At 40.8% G+C, this 24,283-nt stretch overlaps 1 protein-coding gene across 5 annotated transcripts in view; it reads right to left on the bottom strand.

Annotated features, from left to right (window-relative positions):
- Positions 1–24,283, bottom strand: part of Mamld1 (mastermind-like domain containing 1) — a 106,021-nt gene that overhangs the window by 7,220 nt on the left and 74,518 nt on the right. For 3 of the 5 annotated variants that reach the window (XM_011247622.3, NM_001081354.2, NM_001256048.1), the window contains one exon: positions 2,402–2,651. The exons of 1 other annotated variant lie outside the window; for it this stretch is intronic. In XM_011247622.3, coding sequence (XP_011245924.1) covers positions 2,402–2,651 — 250 coding nt within the window. Of the gene's footprint in view, positions 1–2,401; positions 3,628–24,283 lie in introns of all 5 variants that reach the window. One more of the 5 variants, XR_001782752.2, reaches the window with a different exon arrangement.

The following is a 24,283-nucleotide window of genomic DNA, read 5'->3' as shown; positions in this document are numbered from 1 at the left end:
GAGAGAGAGAGAGAGAGAGAGGGAGAGAGAGAGAGAGAGAGAGAGAAGAACTGAGTGAGGAGGAGAGGAATAGAGAGTGGGGCAAAGGAAAGAGACCCTGATGAACGGGGAGGAGGAGCAGGAGATGGGAGATTCCAGGGAAGGAGAGGAAAGGAAAAGGGGAGGTGACAGAGATGAGGAAAAAGAAGGAAGAAGGGGAAAGGAGAAAGAGAGAAAAGGAGCTTGTTTTCTCGACAAGGCACCTCCCACCCAACGGCTCTTGCAGCAGGCACTGCCCTTTAAGTGTCCCCTATGGAAGCAAGCCGACTAGGCTACAGAAGGCACTCAGTTCTTTATTCCAAGGGTTAATGAGCTTTGGCATAGTGTGTCTATTACTCCACAAGGAAAAGCATTTCTTTTGTGGACTTGGGAAGCTGGACTTGAAAGCAACTACCCCATGCTTATCACTGTGAGGTCCCCTAATCCTATCCGTCTGAGCACTACCTGGAAGGATAAGGCTTACAGAGTAACTCAACCAATCACTTCAGCAGTCAGCTGATAAGTATTTATGGATGCTATGCTCACGGCTAGACTGTGCCCACCATGTGGTTATTACTGAATGTTTCTATGTGTGGAGCTTACACAAGGCATGGGAATGGACAAGACACAAGTAGGTAGGTTGTCTTCTAAAGGCACTATGGCAACATGAAGGGACACTTAGTGGACAGGCGTAAGTAGAGCCTTCAGGTCACACTATAACCACATGTGCCATACCATTTCTTTATGAGGCAAGACCCAGTGTAGTATTGGTCTGTTGAGATCATTTTGTGCCCCCTCTGCATAAATGGCTGCAAGATTCACTTAAACTGCCGGGGCTACCCTTAGAGCATTCTGAAGCCATCACCAGGGCTTCACAAAAGAAATGTCATAACAACTAAATGACTTGTGTAGCTCATCTGTACCTTAGGGTTGTCTTTGCTCTTGACCAGAGCCCGTATAAGCCCCTCCTACCTAGCCTTGGTGGTTTCAGGGCTGGCCAATCCCTGCAGTCTTTGCTTTAAATGCTAGGGATGCTCCCCAGGCAGAGGAGACCTGTCTTTCTTCTGTCTCTGTACAAGAAACCCCTGGCTCACTCTGACCCACTGGCTGAAGTGAAGAGGGACTGAAAGGGAATGCAGACCTAAATCTCAATTGGCGAGATCTCCCTGAGCCTTCACTGCATCACGAAAGGCACTGGACTAAGCATAGAATTTGTGGTGTTGGGAATAGGAATTCTCCAGGCAAACTAGCAGGAATCTTCTCATGTGGCTTCTAAGGCCAAGGAAGAGCTGGGCAGGGCTGGGGGAAAACATGATATTCAGAGTGGATGGAGTCTCCTGAGGGTTTGATAATTCAGTTTCCCTGGGCGCTTTGGGCTGGACAAGATTCTTCTGGTTTCAGCTGAAAAGGGGGAAGCTAAGAAGTGCTGTGACTTCTAGGGAGAGAGAAATCAATAGCCCTTGACTGGAAAGCACGGCTTGTTCTTCCAGGCCGGGGCACATAGGATAAAGAGAACAAAGCTGTGTGTACTAAAGCAGAATTTCCATTAAAGGCCAGAATCTCTGGAGGTCCTTTCAGCTCGATGACCATCTTCTGCAGGTTTCTATACAAACAGGACAGACATCCTGTGGGCATTGATATCTCATGCCTCAGAACAATAACTTTATGGTTCAAATGAAATCTGCCAAGGCTGGTATCCATCACCTTGCTCTCTGGGCCACTAATGGGACTCTGAGGTGTGTCGAGTCATTTCTTCTAGACTCTAGGATTGAGAGAGGTTGAGCCAAACTCATAGGTAGCTTTGGTAGTCTTGGCATAGACATTGAATCATGTCTCCCTAGACTGCCCATCCTTTTGTGCGGTGACCTAGATGCCTCTGGAGCGTGACTCCTGAGTGAGGCCACAGAATAAACTGGGATGTGGGGCCCATAGCAGAGCACTATCAGAAGATGGAGTTCCTGAATTTCCTGAATTCTCACTGGGTATCAGACAGTCAGGCACTGGGTAGGAGATTTGGAGGTGTAGCCTGCCTTCTGGGACACAGGGTCAGGCAGGCAGGCAGGCAGGCAGTCAAGCATAGAAGCAAATGAGTGTTAGAAAGTGGGTGTCAATGGGAGAGAGTTAAGGCCAAGGTGCTTGGACTATACTGTTTGCTTGAGTTCCTCACTTTGCCAAAGAATGCTAAGAAAAAAGTAATCTAGAAGGCAGTAGAAATCCTGCATAGATGTACAGAGCCCTGTTGGTTGCAAAGGGCCTACTTTTCAGAGCTGTCACCTCCTGAGTTCCTCCCAATCCCTGTGAGGCAGGTGGGCAGGCTGAGCAGGGGGTTGTGCCCCACTTGACAGAGGAGGAAAGCGAGGCAGGCATGGGGGAAGTGACTTACCTGCAGCATCGCAGCTAGGCAGTAGTGGAGCAGGCACCTGCCTCCAGGCCTTCGGATCCCAGCCGCCCCAGGGGGCTGCCTCTGAGGTGTTGTACGAGGAGGTGGATGTGACTCGGGCCAGCTCATGAGCAAAGGAGCTGCCGGGCAGGAAGGACTCACTCCCCAGGGCCTGGCGGGATGGGGGCTGTCGCCCCAGGCTGACATGGGGAGGCCTGGCTTCCCCAAGCTTGCAGGCTTTGTCTACATGAGTCTACAACAACCGATTGAACAATCTATCAGCTGTTTGGCCACAAAAGGCTTCTGACTGATTTTGTCACTGCCCTGACCAACTAATTGGAATCTTTAAGTGTTGTGGTTATATACATCAACTGGTCTGGGGCAAGCAAAACCAAGTATCTTTGTGCTCTTAGCTTGCTATGGGTCACAGACTCCTTTTAAGATCAGTTGGAAGGTATGGTATCTCTCCATAGAAAACGTACTTACCTTGTGACATCTCTCCCCCCCACCCTCCATAGTACCAATGCTTTTTTAAAAAAATGCATTTTGGTTGATTTGGGAGAATACTTAATGCCCATAAAAGGGTTTCGTGTGAGTGATGTCCTGCCTTAAGCAATACTGACTTGTTAAAAGCAGGAATAAAGCTAAGTCAGATAGCTGATTTATTGACAGTGACTTTGGCACCTTCAAATCCCTCCCACCCCTACCCAACCTTCATAACAGAGCACACAATTTACCATGGCTTGTAGGCACTAGTGTGTAGATATGCTGAGGTGAGTGTAAAACCAGCCAAACCTGTGCCTCCTCCTCTCAGCTACATCCTGAGCTGCAGTCCTCACTGCATCAGATCCCGGCAAGGTATTAAGGTTTTTGGGGCTAGTGTGGGCATTCCTTGCCATCCTGTTTTATGTGTCAGGGATTTCACTGTTTCTGAGTGTGTGAAATGCATGATCCAGTTCCTTCAGATACAGCAATGAAAATAACCTTATTCTGATGCCCACATTGGCAAAAGCTTCCCAACTTCAAGGAGGTGGCCGTAGAGCCTTGTCTCCCTAACAAGCACACAAGCATCTAGCAGCAGCTATGTCTCAAAGGAGGGGGGAAGCCGGCATAATGGGGAGTGGTCTTTTTTTTTCTGTGTCAAGTAGTGTCTCTTGTTTTTCATCCTTGAGCTATAAGTAGTCTGCTGTGCTCACCCAGAAGCCCAATGGAAAGGGGAATATTCACTCCTTGAACAAAGCAAAAACATTTTGATGCATTCAACTCACTATAAGAAACAGTGACCACCTATCAAGGAGAACTATTTCCAGTAGATGATATATTATAGAAGTATGGTCTATACATATATTATTTGAAATAACAATAAAACCTACACTGGTAAATTTATTGATCATTTATTTTGCTCTCAGGACTAAATAGAGGGTTTTAAACATTTGATCTCACTCTGTCCTTACAAGTAGCTATCTATGAGGTAGGATCTATTATAGACCTTACTTTTCAGATGAGGATATGGAGGCCCAGAGAGATTAACTAAGTTGCCCAAAGTCACACAGCTATTTAGTACCAAAGGAAGATGTGGATATGGGTTTACTTCACTCCCAAATCCACATGTAGCATGTACTAAGTTGTGATGTGGAAAATAAGCCTTGAATTGGAAAAGTGTTATAGTGAAAGTACAGACAAGGTATGTAAGGGGAGGTTACAATAATTTTAAGATAAACTATACATATTTGAATATGGCAATAAGAAAATTACTAGCTGGACTATTTTAGAAATAATACGTGTTCATTTAAAATGGACAAGCAATTCCCTCTCAAGCTCAAGCATTCTTTGCTGTTCTGATGGCCTTTGCTATGCTAGCAAGCTAGCTTGCTGCCACTCTACTTGGGTAGCTCATCAAATTCCCATTTATCCTTGGAACAAGTTCATCCAGGTGAGATAGAGGAGGACTGTGATTTTCTAGAATTCACAATTCTTCATGCCTACTTGCTTATCTCCTTGATAACTCTAAATACTGTTCTATCGAAGTTTTGCAGAAACAAGTTCTCATGGGTTCCAGACTGTCCTCAACCTTCCTGAACCCACTATGTAGCTGAGGCTGACCTTAAATTCTGATCTTCCAACCTCTACCTCCGTAATTCTGGGATTATAGATGTGAGAGTGCAAATTCTCCTTTAAACATTGGAGTGTGAAAAGTCCTGATATACACCCATTTCTTGGGTTCTGAAACGTGTCCTAGTCCATGATGAGATTGTGAAAGCCAGGCATTGGGTTTATTTATAGAGAATGAAAGGTTTGTTCATTTTTTTTGTTTTGTTTTGTTTTGTTTTAGTTTCTTAGGAATTCTCTGTAGTCCATTTCTTGAAAAGTTTTAATGATGAAATTACTAAGGAATGGACTTCTATTTACCTATAAGAGTTAGGAAATGACTAAGAAGTCATGGGAGAGGCTTTCAGTAGATGAAACACAGTTGATGCAAAGTAGAAACAAGGAATAATTGATCAAAAAATATTTGAATGAGGTGGGGTATGGGAAGGCAAGGTATCAGAGGGAGTATGGGGAGGGACAACTAACATCAAAGACCTTTGAATAAACCACATGGAAACTTATTACTGTAGAAAATTAGTAAAGTACACATATACACATATGAAACTTAAATTGAGTTACCCTATAATAGGATATATATATAATAGGCTATCAAATAAAAGTCTAGTGTAAGACATGGGTTACTTCTTTTTTAGTTGTGGGGTCCTATAGATTCACAATAATTCCTGGCAATCCCCATTGTTCTTGGTTACTCTTCAGAAGTGGATGGTAAAACCCAGTTCTTGAAGATAACTTGAGTTATGGAACCTGGAGAAATCAAGCTGCCACTGACCTGGAAGCATCATCCCTACTGACTAGCATCCAGAAGCTGTGAGTGCTACTCGAGGAGAAAAGGAATCAGTAATCTCATTCAGCTGTGGTCACTGTGAGCTTCAGCAGTAAGAGGCTTGGCATGATACACCAACTGGTACAGATGTTAGAGTGTGGGACAACCGCTTGCCAACTGGATTTAAGGCCGTTTTCATAAGGTGAAAGAGTACCTGAATGAGTATTAAAGTACCTCAGTACTGTTAATAATTGGTCCAAAATCTCATGGCTGGCAATGTTGTAGATCCTGGGGAAGAATCTACCACTAATTAGTCTGCTAGGTAGGCATAGTTTTAAATGGTTCCCTAATTCATTTGTATTCCCATAGATTAGTGCATTTCTTAACCCTCGTTAGAGAAGCTTCTTTTTGTAATAGATGGTGATGAACACAGAGACATACAACTGGTTACCATGGAGATAATATGAGACTTGAGTACATAGACTTAAATGGAATATCTATATCATACTCCTTCCTCCAAACCCTAGAGTGGAAGATTGTAACAGAAAAGGTAGTAGATGATTATAGGGAAATGGAGTTTTCCAGACATAACAGGGCAGTCACTCACATGAACTCTCGGTAGCTGTGAGTACATGCACAAGACCCGTGTAAGTCCTACACATGCACATGCAGGCAATACCAAGTGGACTTCATGGGTTAAAACAAAAAGGAGTATGTGATACTGGAAGCAAACAGTATTTGTGGAGTCAGAATAGGGATAGATGTGATCAAATCATATTATGTACATGCATGAAATTCTCAGACAATAAAGAGGAAAAAACAGAAAGAAATGGACCTCCATCAACATTACCATATGCTTGCAGTGCTCCAGCAGTCCATCAGGCAGAGAAGCCTGCAAATGGCACATGGAAGCTACTCCAGCAGATAGTCAGTGCAGCCCTATTTCAGCGGCACAATCCTGAGTGGCCTGAAGTACTCATTCAGGTGCCGCAAGATAGGAACAGACACTTTGAAAATCTCTATCACTCCCAGTCAAAACACAAAGGGAGGCAAAGGAAGGCATACTCTCCCCTAAGTGGGTCTCACATGTAACAGTAGATTGATCTTATGCCTAGAAGCCTCTGGGAGTTAAAATGTCCCTAACAATCTTCTTTCTTTGGATCACAGTGTTAGGCTATGTCGTGCAGTTTCTGTTCTCCCTTAAATAAAAGGCAGAAAACACACACCTTAGCTACACAGAAGTCTTCTGGGTCAGTAACAGTCAAAATTGAATGCCATCTCTTTCTCTCCTGATTGCAGCTAGCTCAAACACCTGCAGTGAGCAAGTAGCCAGGCTGAGCCAGGGTCTGAGGTTTAAAAAATATCTAGGCTTTTAATCATCATGCTTCAAGACAAGGCAGTCTCCTCACAACTTCATGTTCCCGTGGTGTCTGTCTTCTTGCTGGACAGAGCAAGCACTGCTTCTAGGCTCTGGGCTTCCATGGGAGACATCCAATTGACAGTCAAGTTCAGACAACTAAGGAAGGGAGAGGCAGGATTTCCTTTGGAGACTTCCTGATTGAAAGAGCAAATCTAATGAATACATCTAAACTCACTCTCTCTCAAAGACTGATGAAACTACAGCCAGTCTCTGTTGTTAATTTTGTTTTTAAAAATAAATTCCCACCAGGAAAGGGAGTACATGAGAGGAGATAATAGCATCATAATTAGTGAGGCTAAAAAGCAGACCTGGACATGTAGGTGCCACTATAGCTACTACAGAAGAGAAAGAAAGGCAAGAGGACTGCATAGACCCAAGGTCTCGGGTAATTTGGGATACATAGCCAGAACACTTTTGGAAACAATAGTAACACTACCAACAAATAAAACCCTCAAACAACAACCACTCAGACAGAGCAAAGCAGCCTCAAGGATGGTGAATTGCAAATCAGTAGATATTGAGCAACTTGGTGTAGGTGGTGAAAATTTCAGCATGCTCTAGGAGACTCAGATAGTCTGGTACTAGGTTGTGACAAAGATGGGGTGGTGGCCAACAAAAACCACATGGGCTGAAAGGTGTTGAAGAAATAAGCAGGCCTCTACATTCATGGGGGTGTGCCTATCCCCAACCCTGGCAGACATGAGGCCTGATCCTTTGCTTGCCCCATCTCTTCTGCACACCGAGAATTCTGTCCACAATTCTTCCACATGTCCCAACATTGAGGTGGGAACTTAGCTCTCACTTCCCCCTCAAGCCAAACTGAGGACAAAGTAGTACTGGAAAAGCTCAGTTTTCTTTCTTCTGGAGGCATTTAGCTAGTAGTGTTGTGTGACTTCTTTTAGCAGAGTGGGGTGGTACATGCTTGTGATACTTAGCACTTGGGATCTGAGTAAGGAGGATTGCCATGAGTCTGTAGCCAGTCTGAGCTACAGAGTGAGATCCTACCAAAGAACAAAACCACCCACCCACCCACCCGCCCAACATCAGTAAGTCGTGAAACTATCCACAACAGAATGGGAATTATGGCAGTTGTGGTGTGTGGAATGTGATCATAAGGAACAGCAGTTGGTTTCTTCACCTGACCATGGGTACAAACAAGTTCTCTACTTTTCACTTTCTTGTTACTCAGTGTACATAGATCTTCCACACCTTTCTACACCATGTCATGTTTCATAATGAAGGAGAAAAAGTTATATATGTAGGCTGATAGCAATATGCAGTGAGAAATATATATTTTTTATACAGAAAAAATGCTGTATTCTAGTATGTTAGCAGGAGTTATTCTTTGGTTACTATATACTCATATTTACATATTTTATTATCCCTTGAGGTCTGCAGATTTTAAAAAATACTTTTGTGCATTTTCCAAGTTCAGTTCCAAAAGAAAAGATTACTTTTGCAATCAGAAAGCAACAAGCACAATAAAAAGCCCATAATGTCCTCATGTCAAAAGGAGTAAGGATGAGCACAAAGCCTGTGTTTTAAGGACCACGTGTGGAAGTCTAGGTAGAAGACTGGTTATGCGAGTGGAATCTATAGTATGCTCCTAACTCCTCAGAGTCTAGGGTTGCTTCTGGGGTTGTCTCTGGGAAGTCAGCACTAGGTGTGATCTTCAGAAAAGAGTAGGCACCCAGGAAACGTCTCAGATAATTTGAATGTTTTATTTCTTCCCTTGGGTGGGGTGGATATTTTATACTCTCTTTCACATCTACTGCAAACATTCTACAACAGGTTTCCTTGAGAGTAAACCAAGAGTCCTAGTCCTGCAGTAGTAAAGAAAGTGCCATGTCAAAGGAACAACCCAAGTTTACAGAAAGCCATTAGAGTTTCAAAAGTCACTTTGGTATTTTCTGCTGCAAATCATTTGTCTCTCTGGGACTACTCCACGAGCAGTACGTGTGCGATAGGGGCATGAACCCTAAAGCTGTGGGCCTGAAGTCTGCATGCTAACGGCAAGAAGTTGGGAATGTGCCTGGCAGTGGCTCTCTCAGTTCAGGTCTCAATGACAATCAGCTGATGATTAGGATATGGATCAACTTAATGTGAACCATTTGCCCCAACAGTAGGCACTTTCCCTAGTCTGAAGCCAGGAATGGAAACAGAGAATGTATATCTAGGACATGCATGTCCTATGGACATGTTAGTGAAAGAAGGATCCATAGGATCACAGCAAAGGCTGTGAGTGACAGGAGCAGACAGTTTCCAGCACTGAGCTCTTCTGATGTCTGGTTCTCCCTGGGATTTGCTAACTGAGACATATGGCAGCTTTGAGTTCCTCAAGGAGAGACACTGTACTGTCAACTTTCTGCTCAGAGCAGTGTTCTTTCCAATGGTCCGTGTGTCTCACTCTCCACCACCTTCCATCTATTCCATTCAGCCTTGGGCTTCCATAGTGCTACTTATTTCCTTAGGTTCCCCCAGAGAAGCTGGAGTACACTCCAGCATGCTTGTAGCAAAGTTAGCATTTATTGAGTTGACAATTACTACAATTAATCTGGTAGTGGCAGCCAATGGAGTGGGCAGCGAAAAGTATTGAAGAATAGCTACTACCTATCCCATAACCTTGGCCCGCCCATGTATCTGCAAATCAGTATTCTCAGATGGGTCTTTAGAAGCATGGTTTGAGGTGCAGATGTGAATCCTAGTCAGGGTAGATCTGTGGTTTGGACTAACACAGGCTGAGATATGGAACTGATTACTCCTACACAGGATGTGATAGGCCCTTGCTGTGAGATTGCCATAAGCCAAAGTGAACAATGGAGCCTACTTTCACAGCACAATCTTACCCTCAGACAGCAGAGCAAGGCCCAAGAGTCCATTCATTAAGCAGAAAACCTGGTCATCAAAGTTTATGCTAGACTGATAAAACTTAAAAATGGGCAGCTACTAAAGACCTGTAGACAGAACATTTGGAATAGGTGTCGTGCTTGGTGAAGATGTCTAGCCTGAGCCTGCCAGATATTTATTCTAGACAGCAATGCCCGTAGTGAGATGCAGCCATCTAGAGACATGTGTCTACCTCAATAATAAATGGATCACAGAAGTGTGGGCTTTGGTTCTACCTTGGGATTATAATGATCATAGCAGGTTGTGGGTTTGGGGTATGACACAACATAATAGTATAAATAGCCACAGGTATGACGACCTAGAAACCTGAGGCTGACCCTGGCCCCAGAGAATAACTTGTTGAGACACACTATTTTTTTTTTTTTTTTGGTTTTTCCATTTCTTTCACAACTCTATCTTCGTTATATTTTCAAGGGAATTTTTTGTGTGTGTATGTGTATGTGTGTGGGTGTGTTCATGCTACAGCACATATACAGAGATCACAGGTCAACCTGTGGGAGTCAGTTCTCTCCTTCTACCACATTGGTCCTGGGAATTGATCTCAAGTTGTCATGCTTGATGACAAACACCTTTACTAGCAGCGCCGTCCCTCTGGTCCTCTCCTGTTCCTTCTTAAGAAATGCCAATAGTTTATTTGGGGCAAACCAGCATGTGGATTGCTGTATAGGCCTAAAAATGTTGACAACGCATCCACAGCAGATTCTCAGCAAATTTGTGCCTGGGTGTTATTCAGTGCCAAAACAATGGAAGTAACTTCAGGCTCTGAGAAAGTAAGCACCCTGCTTAGAATTTCTTTTAAGATAGGCACAACTAAAGCTGTTATAAATAATAAACCCTTCAATGTCAGGGTGCTACTACATGCAACAAACATCAAGGGCTTTCAGGAAAACATAATTTCACTTAGTATTGAAAATAAGGTACCAGAAACTAATCAAATAGCAATCAGTATAGGATATAGCTTAGATAGAGCGGAGCATTTACAACAGTTGTTTAAAGTTTAAAGAAATATGTTGATAATGTAATAAGGAAACTTAACAAAGGATGGGAGAAATTAAAAATTGTACAGAGATTATTGAGCAGAAAAATACGTTCAGCAAAATTAACAACAACAACAACAATAGCAACACTATGGAAGAGACTAAAAGTAGGGTAAACTAGACATAAGTCAGCTTGAATATATGTGTCTTGAAAATAGACGTTTGTAATGAAGAAAGCTTGTGAAAACTCTGGACTGTATGAAAAGAGCAAATATTTGGTTGATCAAGAAAAGACCTGAGAATGGCAAAGGAGTGGACAATTTATAAAAAGAGATAACACCAGAACATTTTCTAGCCCTTGAGAAGGGTTCAAATATACAGGTAGCGAAAAGCCAAATGGCACTTGGCAAATTTAACTCAATTTTGTCTACCCTTATAACCAAGGACTCAAACGGCGAGGAGATTTTCATAGTACTAAAAATCTGTTAGCTGAACTTATTATCCCCAGTAGCGTTATCTCTTCTAAAGAAGGCAGAAGGGATAAAGGCATTCCCAAGCAGAAGCTGAGAGTAGATATTTCTGAGCCCCTTGACACAGCAAACACAAAAGCAAGAGATACTAATGAGTGAAAATTCAACATGGGAAGGCATCCAAATCACAAGAAAGAGTAATTATAGAAACTGAGAATTATCTAATTCTGTAAGCATGGTGCATAAATTATTCATAGCTTTAGCATGAAGACTAAAGCAAAAATGAAAATATGAATACATTAATATACTAAAAGATGAGGAATATAAAAGTCATAAGGTAAAGTGTTAAAAATTAAAAACCTGAGGAGAAATGAAGTGTACACGGAGAGCGTTCTTATTATTATATTTTTTCTTACTATTTTGATTCTGTTGTTATCTTTATAACCACATGAAGTTGCTAACATTTAGAAAATAAATGATTTTTATATGCCTCATAGTAGCCACAAGTTAAGTATCTGTAATAGGAAACCCAAATATTATAAGTGGTGGATCAAACACATGACTGGAACAATTTGCTTAACACAAAGGAAAACTGAGAGAGATGAGGAAAATAGACTACAATACAATTAGAAAATAACTTTAAATAACACTGATAGTAAGATCTTATGTACTAGTAATTATTTTGAAAGTAAGTGGAAAAATTATTAAATTAACACACATAGAGTAACTAGACAGATAAAAATGAAATGTATAATTCAAAGTTTAATAGACCTAGAGGGAGAAATAGACTCCAATACAATAATAATCAGAGACATTGATACTTGACTTCCAGCAATGGATAGGTCACCTAAATGGAGAATCAAGAAATAGGTGGCCAAGTTAAATTTCAGCTGAGAACAAATAGACCTAACTGTTATAGAACACTGCATTCTGACAGCTACAGAATATGTATTTTTCTCTGTGAAGATAGTATCTAGGATAGATTTAATAATAAATGCTTTGGGTAGTATAGATTATACAACATGCAATAAAAACAGCCTCGATAAGTTTAGAAGAATTGAAATTGTATTGGTTATATTTTTTCTAATCATAATGCAAAAAGTCAGAAATCAAGAAAAAGAAAAAACATTGGAAACTATAAACAGAATGAAATTAAATAACTTACTTTTGAACACCCATCAGTCAAGGAAGAAATAAAGAAGGAAAAATTTCATTTATTATTACTATTGTTGTTATTGTTATATGTGTATGAGTGTTTTGTCTGCATGTATGCCCCTATAGCATGTATGTGCAGTGCCCACAGAGGTCAGAAGAGGGCATAAAATACCTTGGATCTGGAGTTTCAGATGAGAAAAATGTGGGTACTAGGAATAGAATCCAATTTTGGAAAGCAAACAATGCTCTTGACCACTGAGCCATTCTTCCTCCCATAAATAATGGAATTTAAATGTTCATAAAACATGGGAAAATAAAGGTCTAGCCTATGGGATACAACAAAAGCATTACTGAGAGGGAAAGTTATAACCATCAAAACCCACATCAAGAAAGAGAAAAATCTCTAATAATGTATCCAAGGAACTAGAAAAGCTAAAAGTAACTGAACCTAACATTAGATGTAAATAATTAAAACTCTGAGCAGGAAAAACCAACCAATTGAAAACAAAACAAAACAAAACAAAACAAAACAAGCTTCCCAAATAAATGGAGACTAAGAAAATGCAATCTAAATGATCAATGGACCAAGGAGATAAAAGAGAGCAGTGAGATGACTCCATGCTGTCTGTCTTCCATATGAGTCATGGTGCCTGGTCCCTCACATCATGCACACATAATAAAGAATAACAATGACAACAACAACATTTCTAAAGAAGACAATACAGACAGTGGGGTAGGTTAAGAAAAGGAGACACGCCAGGCAGTGGTGGTACACGTCTTTAATCCCAGCACTTGGGAGGCAGAGGCAGACGGATTTCTGAGTTCGAGGCCAGCCTGCTCTACAAAGTGAGTTCCAATTTAGCCAGGGCTACATTGAGAAAGCCTGTCTCAAAAAAAAACAAAACAAAACAAAACAAAAAACAAGAGAGAGAGAGAGAGAGAGAGTGAGTGAGAGAGAGAGAGAGAGAGAGAGAGTGAGAGAGAGAAAGAAAGGAGACACAAAGAGAAGTGAAATGTGAGATGTTACAACCAACACCACAGAAATACAGAATTGGCATCATTATGAATAACATGGTAAGAAATGTGGTCATTTAAAAAACAAATTCCTAGTAGCCATATATATTTTACCAGCATAGAATCAATCATGAAGAAATGGAAAATCTGAACAAACCAATCGCAAGTGCAGAGATTGAACCAGTAATATAAATGCGCCATCAAAGAAAAGCTAAGTACCATATGGTTTCATGGTTGAATTAAAACCAATTTTCTTAAGTTATTTTAAAAAACAGAGGAAAAAAGGAATTTTTCTAAACAAATCACATGGGACTAAAAATTCTCTGGTTCTAAACCAGATAAATGTCCCAAACAAGTAATATAACAAGAAGCCAATACATTTCATAAACACAGATGTAAAAATCCTCAACAAAGTATCAGTATATGAATTCAACAGCACATTCAGAAGATACGATTCACATGGTCATAATCATGTGAAATTTATCACAGAGATGAAAAGGATGTTTCAGTAAAAACAAATTAATAAACAATATACCACAACAACAGAAGAACGAATAAACACCATATGAATGTAGATAAAGCATGTGATAAAATTCGACATTAATTCATGATAAAAAAAAACATTGATCAAACTGGCCAAAAAAGAGACATACTTCTATATCACAAAGGCCATTCGTGATAAGTCAGCATTAACTTACATGAAAATATTCTAAGTCTTTGCAACAAGGTAAGAATAGCCACATTCACCATTTATTCTTTTAGGGGGTTGTTGTTGTTGTTGTTATCCAGGGTCATGTAATTTAGCCCAGGTTGGCTTTACGCTCTCAATTCTGAAAGCTCTGCTTCTTAAGTGCTGAGACTACAGTAATGCACACCCATATCTGGCCACTCTGTTCAAAATAGTCCTAGCTAGGGCACATCCAATTTGGAAAAGAAAGTCACTGTTTTCAACTGATATGATCGTACATATAGAAACTCCCAAAGCTATTTGTATACTAAATAAACTCACCAAAGTTGCAGCATATAAAAACAGCACACAAAAAAATGTGTCATTATTATATACAAATGGTGAATTACTTGAAGTAGAAATCAGGAAACAAATCCCATATTCAGTAGATTAAAAAAGTTAACTATGCACAAATTTAACTAAAGAGTTAAAAGATCTCTGTCATGAAACATTTTAAACATTGATGACAGAAACTGAATAGGAAAAATTAAATGACATTTTTTGTTTATAGATTGGAAGAGTCAGTGTTATAAAAACTCTACACTAAAGAAAGTCATTTAGATCCAATGTACTTTTATCAAAATGCAGTGGTATGTAATCTTGATAGAATTAGCAAAAACAATTCTAAAGTTTGTATGGACTCACCCAAATCTACAAATACCTACAGCTATCTTGATCAAAAAGAAAAAAAGTGGGAGGGATTAATGGGCTAAAAAGTTACAGCAATTAAAGCAGCAAAACAACAAACACATAAACCAAGCAAACAATATAGAAACTATCTAAAATCTGTCTGCCTGTCTGTCTGCCTGCCTGCCTGCCTGCTTCTCTATCTATCATCTATCTATCTATCTATCTATCTATCTATCTATCTATCTATCTACCTATTTAATCATTTATTATCTATCTGTCATGCCTACCTACCTTCTTGTCTATGTCTTACTGATTTCCAACAAAAGTGATAAGAATATACATTGGGGGAAAAACCAGTCTTTTCAATAAATGGCCCTAGGAAAACTGGGTATCTACCTCCAAAAAATGCAGGCAAATCCCCAAGTTTCCAGAGTTATGAAAATCTAATTCAAAATGTATTAAAGTCTTAAGTGGGGCCTGGGGACATAACTCAATTGGTAGACTGCCTGCTTAACACTCAGGAATCCCTGAATTCCATCCCTGACAATGTAAAAACTGGGCATGGGGTCATAAATTTGTAATCTTGACACTTGGGAGGTACAGGAGGAGGAGGAACAGAAATTCAAGGTCATCTTTGGTTACATAGTGAGTTAGTGGCCAGCTCAAAAAAATAAAAGGGCTTCTTGTGTGTAAGACCTGAAATTATGGAACTATTAGAATAAACATAAGGAGTTTCATAAAACTTGATTTGGACAAAGATTTTTGGAGGGATAGGATCTAAAAGGCAAAGTCAGACAAGTAGTTTTAAAACAGCTTCAATGCAGCAAAGGATAAAACAGTATGCATATGAGAAAATATTGCATCCGATATGGCATTGAACTTGAGAAACTCAACAGAGGCAAAACAAAGTTTTTGATTAAAAAAAAAACCCTAAAGACAAACAGGACATTTATGTAAATAGACTAGCCTCAAAGGGAAAAAATCCAAATGACCAGCTGGCATTTGGTTCAATATTTCTTGTCATTGTGTATCCAAACCATAGTGAAATATCAGTTCAGTACAGTCAGAAAGACTGTTATCAAACAGGCTAAAGAGGACCAGTGCTTCAAGGACGTAGAAGAACTGGAAGTCTTGCACGTTGCTGGAGGGAATGTTAATTAGTACAGACATTATGCAAAACAATAGAGATGTTTCTCAAAAAATTAAGATACCATATCATCCATCTATCCTATCACTAGATGTATAGTCAAAGGAAATGAACTTAGCTGTGTAGAAGAGACATCTGTACTCCTATGTTATTGTAGCATCACGCACAATTGTGTCCATCATCAGATAAATGGATAAAGAAAATATGGGATTCCTGCATGGCTTTAGCCAGAAAAAGAATTGAAGCCTGTCATTTGTGGCAATGTGGGTGGCAATGCAGACTATGTTAACTGAAATAAGACAGGCCCAGAATGACAAATACTCCACGGTCTTACTTAAACATGGAATCTCAAAGGGATGATCTCATAGCAATGAGAGTCAAATGGTAGTTATCCAAGACTAGTGACTGTTAGGCTGGGGAGGAATCAGCAAAGGTTGATTGGGAGTTGGACTTTGTCCTGATATAGGAGCCCTAAGGTGTCCTTCAAGATGTTTCCACCTCTTTACATGGTATAATTTGGTATGCTGCAGTTATAAAACAGGTTTTTAAAATCATTACAAAATTCTAGAGTTATAAAGATCAAAATTGGAAGGTCCATGAGCTTGTTCATCCTAGAAGCTTTCCAAGTGGGAGCCTTGGAACAGAGTCAGCAGCATTCTTTGGCGACCCACTAAACCCTGAAATTCCTGGGTCCCAGACTGTCCTATGGAATCAGAAATTCTAGATGCAGGATCTGGTCACATTTTAACACATTCTGGAGAGTATATCCTCAAAGGAGATTGAACCTCAGGGAAGCAAGTGATACTTGATCCTGTTCAACCAGGCATGAGGTGGTGTTGGGGGTTAGGTTATGGTTCAGTGATGGCCGAGTGTTGCTTTTTCAATTCCACCTTTTAAAATCAGAGAATTGTTCTTTTTTTTTTTTCATATTCTTATCCCTCCTCTACTCTTATGAGCTTGGAAATTAAGAGTCCTTGGAACACAAGGAGACACACATGGGACCAATACTCAGGATTTCTCAACTGGAGACTAAGCTCAAAGGGTATATTCAAGGGTTGAGCATTTGGGAAAGTGAGAGCATGACAAGAGAGAATGACAGCCTCCCAGGCTGACTGCAGCAGCCTGTGCTCTTGATGGCCTAGTCAACATCAAAAGCACCCTCTTTCCTTCTCCAGATAACTCTACTCTTTCTTATTCACCTGACCTCACCCATCAGCTTCATGCCCTCTAAATGTTTGGAAGGAACCTGATCCCATCCAAGATTCTAGAGATGAGTCATTTCAGGTTTGCTCTCAGAAAACAGTGTAGTGTGCATGTTATCCTTTTTAGCCAATAAGCCTCTGGAGTTCAGGGACTTTTGGGAAAGAAGCTTCCTTGCTTTTCTGACATAGAAACTGGCTGGAAGCAGTTTTTGAGTGGGGGGAGGGGTAGAGTAGTGGTAGGAGGAAGCTAGCAGCCTCTGGAATTACTGATGGCAGCAGTATGCCCACAAGGGGGAGCTAGCTGTAGGATGAGGGAAGGAAGAAAGGACAGTCACTCTCTGGTGATAGGGTTAAGCTGATGATTTAAACCATCCCAAAGTCACCCAACAGCTACACTTTCCCTTGTAGGAGTCAGTAAGCTCTGTTTTAAATTAATTTTATTGTTGTTGTTGTTGTTGTTTAAATCAGTGTGAGCTGGGTTCTCTGCTACCAGTAATTGATTATATTTTGATAGACCACCTAGCCTGGCTCCTCAGATTTCTCAGTTTATAAGGTCTGTTCTATGCTTCTAGCCTCTAAGAATCTTGAATGTCTCCCATTCAAGTATAAACTAGGCCCAACTCTGCTTAGCTTCCAAGATCAGATGAGACAGGACACATTCAGGGGAATATGGCTACATAACAAGAACACCGTATTTCTGATGATGAAGTCTAAGGCCTACACAACCTTGCTCACCATCTTGGGTTCTTCACTCTGACATTTGAAAAGCAACAATGTGTGTAGGAGATTATTCAAGCTCTGAATCATACTCAATTCTGACATAAACGTACTTCAACATGTCCTTTCTGGGACTTTGTGAAGAAAATAATTGATCCAAACTGGAATTTATCTATAGAAAACAGGAAGTGTTAGCTCTTAAGAGCAATTATGGAACCAAAGTCTCTGAATTTTAAAATCCTTTGAAAAGTCCCATAACGTACTAGAAAGTCAACATTTGATTTCAAGTATGATAACTGAACAAAAGGCATAAAAATTCTTCCCGAAGAGTCTTCTGATGACACTAGAGCAATCACAAGGGTTTGTTCCATTTTTCTATTCCTTTGTCCAGTATTGCATCAAACACTTTACCTACTTGGAGAGTAGAGAATAGATATGAATAAAATACAGACTTACAAAGAAATGCTTCTCTCTCTCTCTCTCTCTCTCTCTCTGTGTGTGTGTGTGTGTGTGTGTGTGTGTGTGTGTGTGTGTGTAGGGGTAGGGAGTGTTATGGGTTGGAGTTGGCAAGGACAATGAGAAGTCCAGATGGGAGAAGTGACTGCTACCCTAGGGTGCATTGGGAACAAAGCAGATGCCTGGGAAAGAATGGGGTGAGGGGTAGAATCTCTAGTTCCCTTCTCCACAGCACCAAATGCATCTCAGAGTGTTTTGTTTATTATAATGTATCCATACCCACCCAGAGGGTCTTTCTTTAGTGGCCTGTACATAGGTCAGAGGCAAGCAGCCAGGATAGTGGCAAAGAATTCATGGTGGAGACTCAGTAGAAAGGTCTTAGTTGTCTTCAAACTTCTGGAGGACTCAGAAACCTCAGGGAAAACATGGAACTAAAATTTCAATCAGCTGGTAGATTTCAGAATATCATAATTTGTATTAAATTTTTCATGGAAGAGGAACCTAAATTCTATAGTAACTATCACCCTATGTAAGTCTAACAAGTCACAGTTAGGGCTTGGAGCAGGATCTTCGTGGAGACTTGTAAATTTCCTCAGGCCATGCCATGACTTAAAACATACTAATACAGTCTTATTAATAATTGAGCCCTTAGTTATAACCTTATCATTTCTAGTGTGGTATAATTCTGGGCCCGGGGAGAGTAGCACACTTCTCACAAGCATTTGAGGAAAGAGCCAGGTAGAACTCAAAGAGAACTTCTATGGTTTAAGCCATTTTGTCCCAATTCTACTTCTTTGATCTGTATTGTTCTAAATATATTGTTCTAAATATAGCAATTAATGAGAAATAATGGAATCCAGGCCCCTTACTGAGCATGGAGATAAGGAAAGGTACCTCTTTGTGATATATTTGCCGTAAATAAAGTTACCAAATTAAAAAAAATAAAGCTAATAAAAGCAATTAGAAATATAGTTGTTAAGTGGACAAAATAAATGAAAAACAAAAACTCAAAAACAAAATCACAAGTTTTCTATGAGAAATATGGAATCTGAACTCAGAAAGTAGTAAAAATAAACATGTGTTATTATTTTAATCCTATGGTATGAGATTGCTATTGTTTGAATGCTGAGTGTCTCTCAAGGGCCCTTGAGATAGCAGTCTGAACACCAGCATGTGGTACAATGGCAGAGGTGGTGAAACTATTAGGAAGTAGGGCCTAAGGGGAGGAAGTTAGATCATTGGGGATGCGTCCTTGACCCTTGGTGGGGGAATATTGAATCCCTGCCGCTTTGTGCTTCTTTGCTTTCCAGGTGCTATGAGCTGAAGAGGTTTGATTAAATAGGTGTTCCCCATCATGGTGTTCTGTCTTAGCACAGACTCTAAATCAAGGGGTCCAGCAGACTATGGACTGAAAACTGTGAGTCAAAATAAATCCTTTCTTCTTACAAAGTTATTATCTCGGCATCTTGTCAAAGTGACAGAAAGCTAACACAAAGCTTTTTCAAATACAACCAAAACAGTATCGTTCTTTGTGTGTGTGTGTGTGTGTGTGGGGGGGGGGGTTATAGGGTATATGTAGTCCAAGTCAACCTTTAATTTGTGGTCCTCCTGCCTCAGTCTCAGTGCTAGGATTACACATGCCCCCATGCTCAGTATAGCTAAGTGTTCTTACTCGTTTGCATCTTAAGCCTAAAAAAGAAAGAACAAATGCCAAGTAGTCTTTAAATCATGTTCACTTGCTCCCGTGCTAGTCAGAAACCAATAGCAGTTATCAACACACCGTGTAAATGGAGACCACTCACAGCTCCTAAGACCACCGCTGACTGGTTTGTACCAGAAGGATTAGTGCCACCTTTGAGTGGTATGAATAAATCTTAGTAAAAACAAGTGGCTTGAATTCCTAAGATAGCTGTCTTCTGGTTTTTGCTTATCATATGTGACTGTCACTGTGGTATGTGAAATGGCAGCCAGAAGTCTTGTTTTGTCCTTATAAACTTCATTAACAACAGTGATAGCAGCAGCAACAGAACACCCTGTGCAAAGTACCACCGGAAGCATGACACTGTATTTGTTGGAAGTTGAAGAGGAAGATACACATATTCAGACATTGCACAAATACCATAGAAGTACAAGAAGCACAACTAACTCACAAAGATGCACTGCAGGCAGGCAGTGTCCTACACAAGGTGTCAAAGATATTTCCTCTCTCCAGCATGAAAACAGCTGAGTTCATCAAGCTCCTAAGTCTTGAAAGCTGAGAGCTTCTATCAACATTTATCCAAACCAACTACCCGAATAATCTCAAACACTTAACATTCTGTGAACCTAGCAGACGCTACTCCATCGCTGGATCATTCCCACCACCCCACATTCTTATACTTATACTTATTATTATTATTATTATTATTATTATTATTATTATTATTATTATGGTTTTTTCAAGACAGGGTTTCTCTCTATAGCCCTGGCTGTCCTGGAACTCACTTTGTAGACCAGGCTAGCTTTGAACTCAGAAGTCTGCCTGCCTCTGCCTCCCAAGTGCTGGGATTAAAGGCATGTGCCACCACCGCCCGGCTTCTTATACTTATTTAAAGGGTCATACTTTTCTTTGGCTCGCATTCAAAGCTAAGTAAGGTATTTCCCTGTAGCTAAGGGGTAGTATTAAGTGAGGTCACAAATAAGACACAAATAACTCTTAAAAACTGGGCATCACCAAACTCCAAAAGGTAGGAACTAAAAGTCCTGAATGCATCACAAGCAGATGTATCAACTTTCTATGAGTCATTTGAACATTTATCCGCGGCTCTTGTTTAATACTTTGCGTTCCAGTGTCAAGGTCTTAGGACCTGTTCTCATTGTAGTGGAGATCCCTAACCTTTGCCAAAACTTTATTCCAAGGCCCTAAACTTTCTCATAGAAAACCAAGTCTCGATAGCAGTCACCTGTATCCTATTTAAGTCATTTCCTCGTACCTTCAATATCGCTATTTCTCTAAAATTCCCAGAGAATGACAGTCATATTGTTTAATTTACTGGGAAATTCATTGCTACGCTCTGGGTATGTGCAGCAACTCAGTTTTGTGTGGTTAGCTTACATGTGCTCACTAAGTAATGAGGAGATATCCACTCACTTCTGTCCCCAAGCAGAAAAATGGATGGAGAGATCGATGCTATTTTGATACTACACATTAACAATACCATTAAAGATTGCTTTTGATTAGTGAAACATTAACAAGTGCTTTAAAACTGCATTGTTTCCCTTTCTATTTTGTTGTTTTGAGACACAGCTATGTGTCACTTATTGATAGGGACACAGAAATGTGTTGCTAGTTGATTTCATCATGGTGGGAACCTCACTGAGTGAACTTACACAAATCTACATGATACATAAAGGTCATCACTCTACTGTGGCATTATGATACAATCAGGAGACTCAGTATATATAGATGAGCAATTGCCAACATAACACGGCAAAAACTATAGGAAATACAAAAACCTAGGAACATAGCCATTTCTTCATAGTATAAACATGAAGTGTTGAGTACACTATTGCACGTGTTCTTCTCTTATTGGACTGGCAGTTTGATTACCCCAGTATCACTACAATAATGTAATGCCTTTTGACAGAATGACTATGACATCATCAGATGATAGGACTTTCTCAGCTCCATTATAATCTTAGAGAAACCCAATTGTGCATCCACTCTATGTTGACAGAAACATCGTTGTGTGCTATCCAACTGCATGTGACATAGCATCAACTACTCCAACCTTTTAAATTCTACAGTCTCATAGCATGGGGTTTTTCAATGGGGTGTTATCATTGTCTGCAGAAGTTTGAAACCCCGTGTCTTTCCTCTTTGTGAGTCTAAGCTGTATATTTTCTGATCTAACACACAACTTCTCTGGTTCAACCAACAGCTAAACAGGAGCCCTGCTGTCTACTTGTTGGCTTAGGAGCTGCTGTCTATGTGGGCATCAGGAGCAGTAATGTCCCCTAACAAGACTGATGTGAGGAACTCCCGCAAATTTCAAAGTCTTTGGATGCTTAAGTCATTTGAATAAAAATGTTGGTATTTCCATAGATCCTATACATATCCTCTTATACTTTAAATCATGTCTAGATTACTTACAATGTGCAATACAAATGCAAATAATCATGCTATATTGTTTATGAAATAATGACACAAAAATGTATGTGTTCAAAACACACAGATTTTTTTTCCATATACTTTTGATCCATCACTGGTTTAACCTGAGAATTTGGAGCTCGACGTACTAAGGACTCACTTGTCTATTCTTCTGCTCTCTTCAAGCTCTGAAGCAGTCAAGTCAGAGTACACAGAGCTTTCTAAAAGCAGATGGAAGTTATGTGCTCTGCCAACCTCTAAGAAACACAGTCAAAGGGTACAATAGTGTCAGGCAAGGCGTCCATGCACGTGTGACTTATGATCCTGCTGGATCAAAAGGGGGAAGCTTTAAGGTGGGACATTATTCTCAATACTCAGAAACTCAAAAAGAAACTTGGGAAAAAAATAACAACATTGATTCTTGGTAACCTTAGTGCTATGTTTTGAGCATAGTTTCATTTCCTGTCAATCCACAATGGTTAAAGCACAGCTACTCAACACTGAGGCATCAGTGATCAGCCCCTTGAAATAAATGTCACACCGTGCCTAACACTCAAGAAATCATGTCCATGTCTGCTAGAGAAGATGCATGCAGGGCAAGCCTCCATTCTGATCAGTGGTCCTTTGCAACCTGACATATGTCCCCCTCCCCCACTTCCTTCCTTAGTTGTCAGTTGACTTCCAATAGGCAGCCCAGACCTTGCTCCCGAAGGCCTCTGCTCTTACATTTCACCAGAACGAACCTTTGAAGTGAAGTCTATGTTACCCCTCACTAGAATTAGGAAAAGAGAAAACATGAAGAAACTTGCCTGTGAATATGTCAGGCAGTGCTGCCCTCCCTCCCCACTGAATGAGAAAAAAAAAAGCAGCAAAGCAAATGAGAGGACTTAGAAGCCCAAGGTGACAGGCCCTTCTTCTACAAGTGGTACACCCGGTGTGATGGAAGGAGTCACGTCTCTCAGTAAGTTAAAGGTCACTGTAAAAATGCTAATAAGTGATTCTGAGAACAGGAGAAGGTTCAGTTCCATCTCTCCTAACTGGAGTCTAAAATGGGCTAATGTAGCTTTCATTGCAGAAGGAATTCTCTGAGCCTCACTGATCATTTCTGCTTTCAATGGGAGGCTGTGATTTGAATGCAGTAATCAGAGCTCATGCACACCACTAAGCATGAAGTCCAGACCTAAATAATCTCAGGCACCACAGACATTCTATTTAAAGGCTGCGGAGGTGTGAAGCCGTGAAGAGGAGAGATGGACAAGGAGAGGTGATGCATGTACTTAATCCCTGTGGGCTGGGCCAGCATGGAGATGGCGTGTGTGGATGTGTCCTTTACGTTCCCTTTTGTGTACACACTCGCAGACCCGTGTGCCAGGTTCAGGATCTGCTTTCCAAGTGACAGGTGGCCCCAGCAAGCTGCTGTAATCACAACCTTAGCCCCTCCTCCTGCCCACCTGAAGTCACCCTGGAGTCACATTTGTCATTCAGCATTTACATAGCTGCCAGAACTTCAGAGCTCAATGCCTGGAAGTAAGTGGACTTAGCCTTGAGTCCACCCTTTGCCACAGTTGGGAAGCCCGGGGCCAAGGTCCTTGCTCTATGTATTACCCTTTCAGTTCTGGTCCATGGGTGAAGTGCCTGCCCTTACACATGTGGCAGCCCCAGTGTCTCAGGGAGGGCAGGTAACACTGATGTCCCTTCCTACTTGCTAGGGACCCACTGCTTCCTAAGCTAAGAGGACATGTGACTTCTTGTCGAGTATATAATTCAGAGCTGGCCCAGCAAGGAATGAATCCAGTCTTCTCCTAGAGGAACTGGAGTTCCCTTTCTCTCTGCTCAAACTTTGTCAAACTCTCATGTGCTTTCGGTGTATTTCACTGTAGCCACTCTCTTCCCCCTGTGCCTCACATCCTGCCTCAAGTGTCAGATTCCAGGACTTTCTGTTCTTAGTCCAACTGGCTGCCATTCACATCCCTCCTCTTCATGTAGTCACAGTATTGTCCATGACCCATCTCTACATGGGGCAGCAAAGCACAGGTGCAGAAGGCACTGTGGCTGGAGGCCA

This window comes from Mus musculus, chromosome X (genome assembly GCF_000001635.26).
Source record: "Mus musculus strain C57BL/6J chromosome X, GRCm38.p6 C57BL/6J".
NCBI lineage: Eukaryota > Metazoa > Chordata > Mammalia > Rodentia > Muridae > Mus > Mus musculus.
The sequence above is the reverse complement of the archived record's forward strand: the minus strand, read 5'-3'. Positions and strand labels throughout refer to the sequence as shown.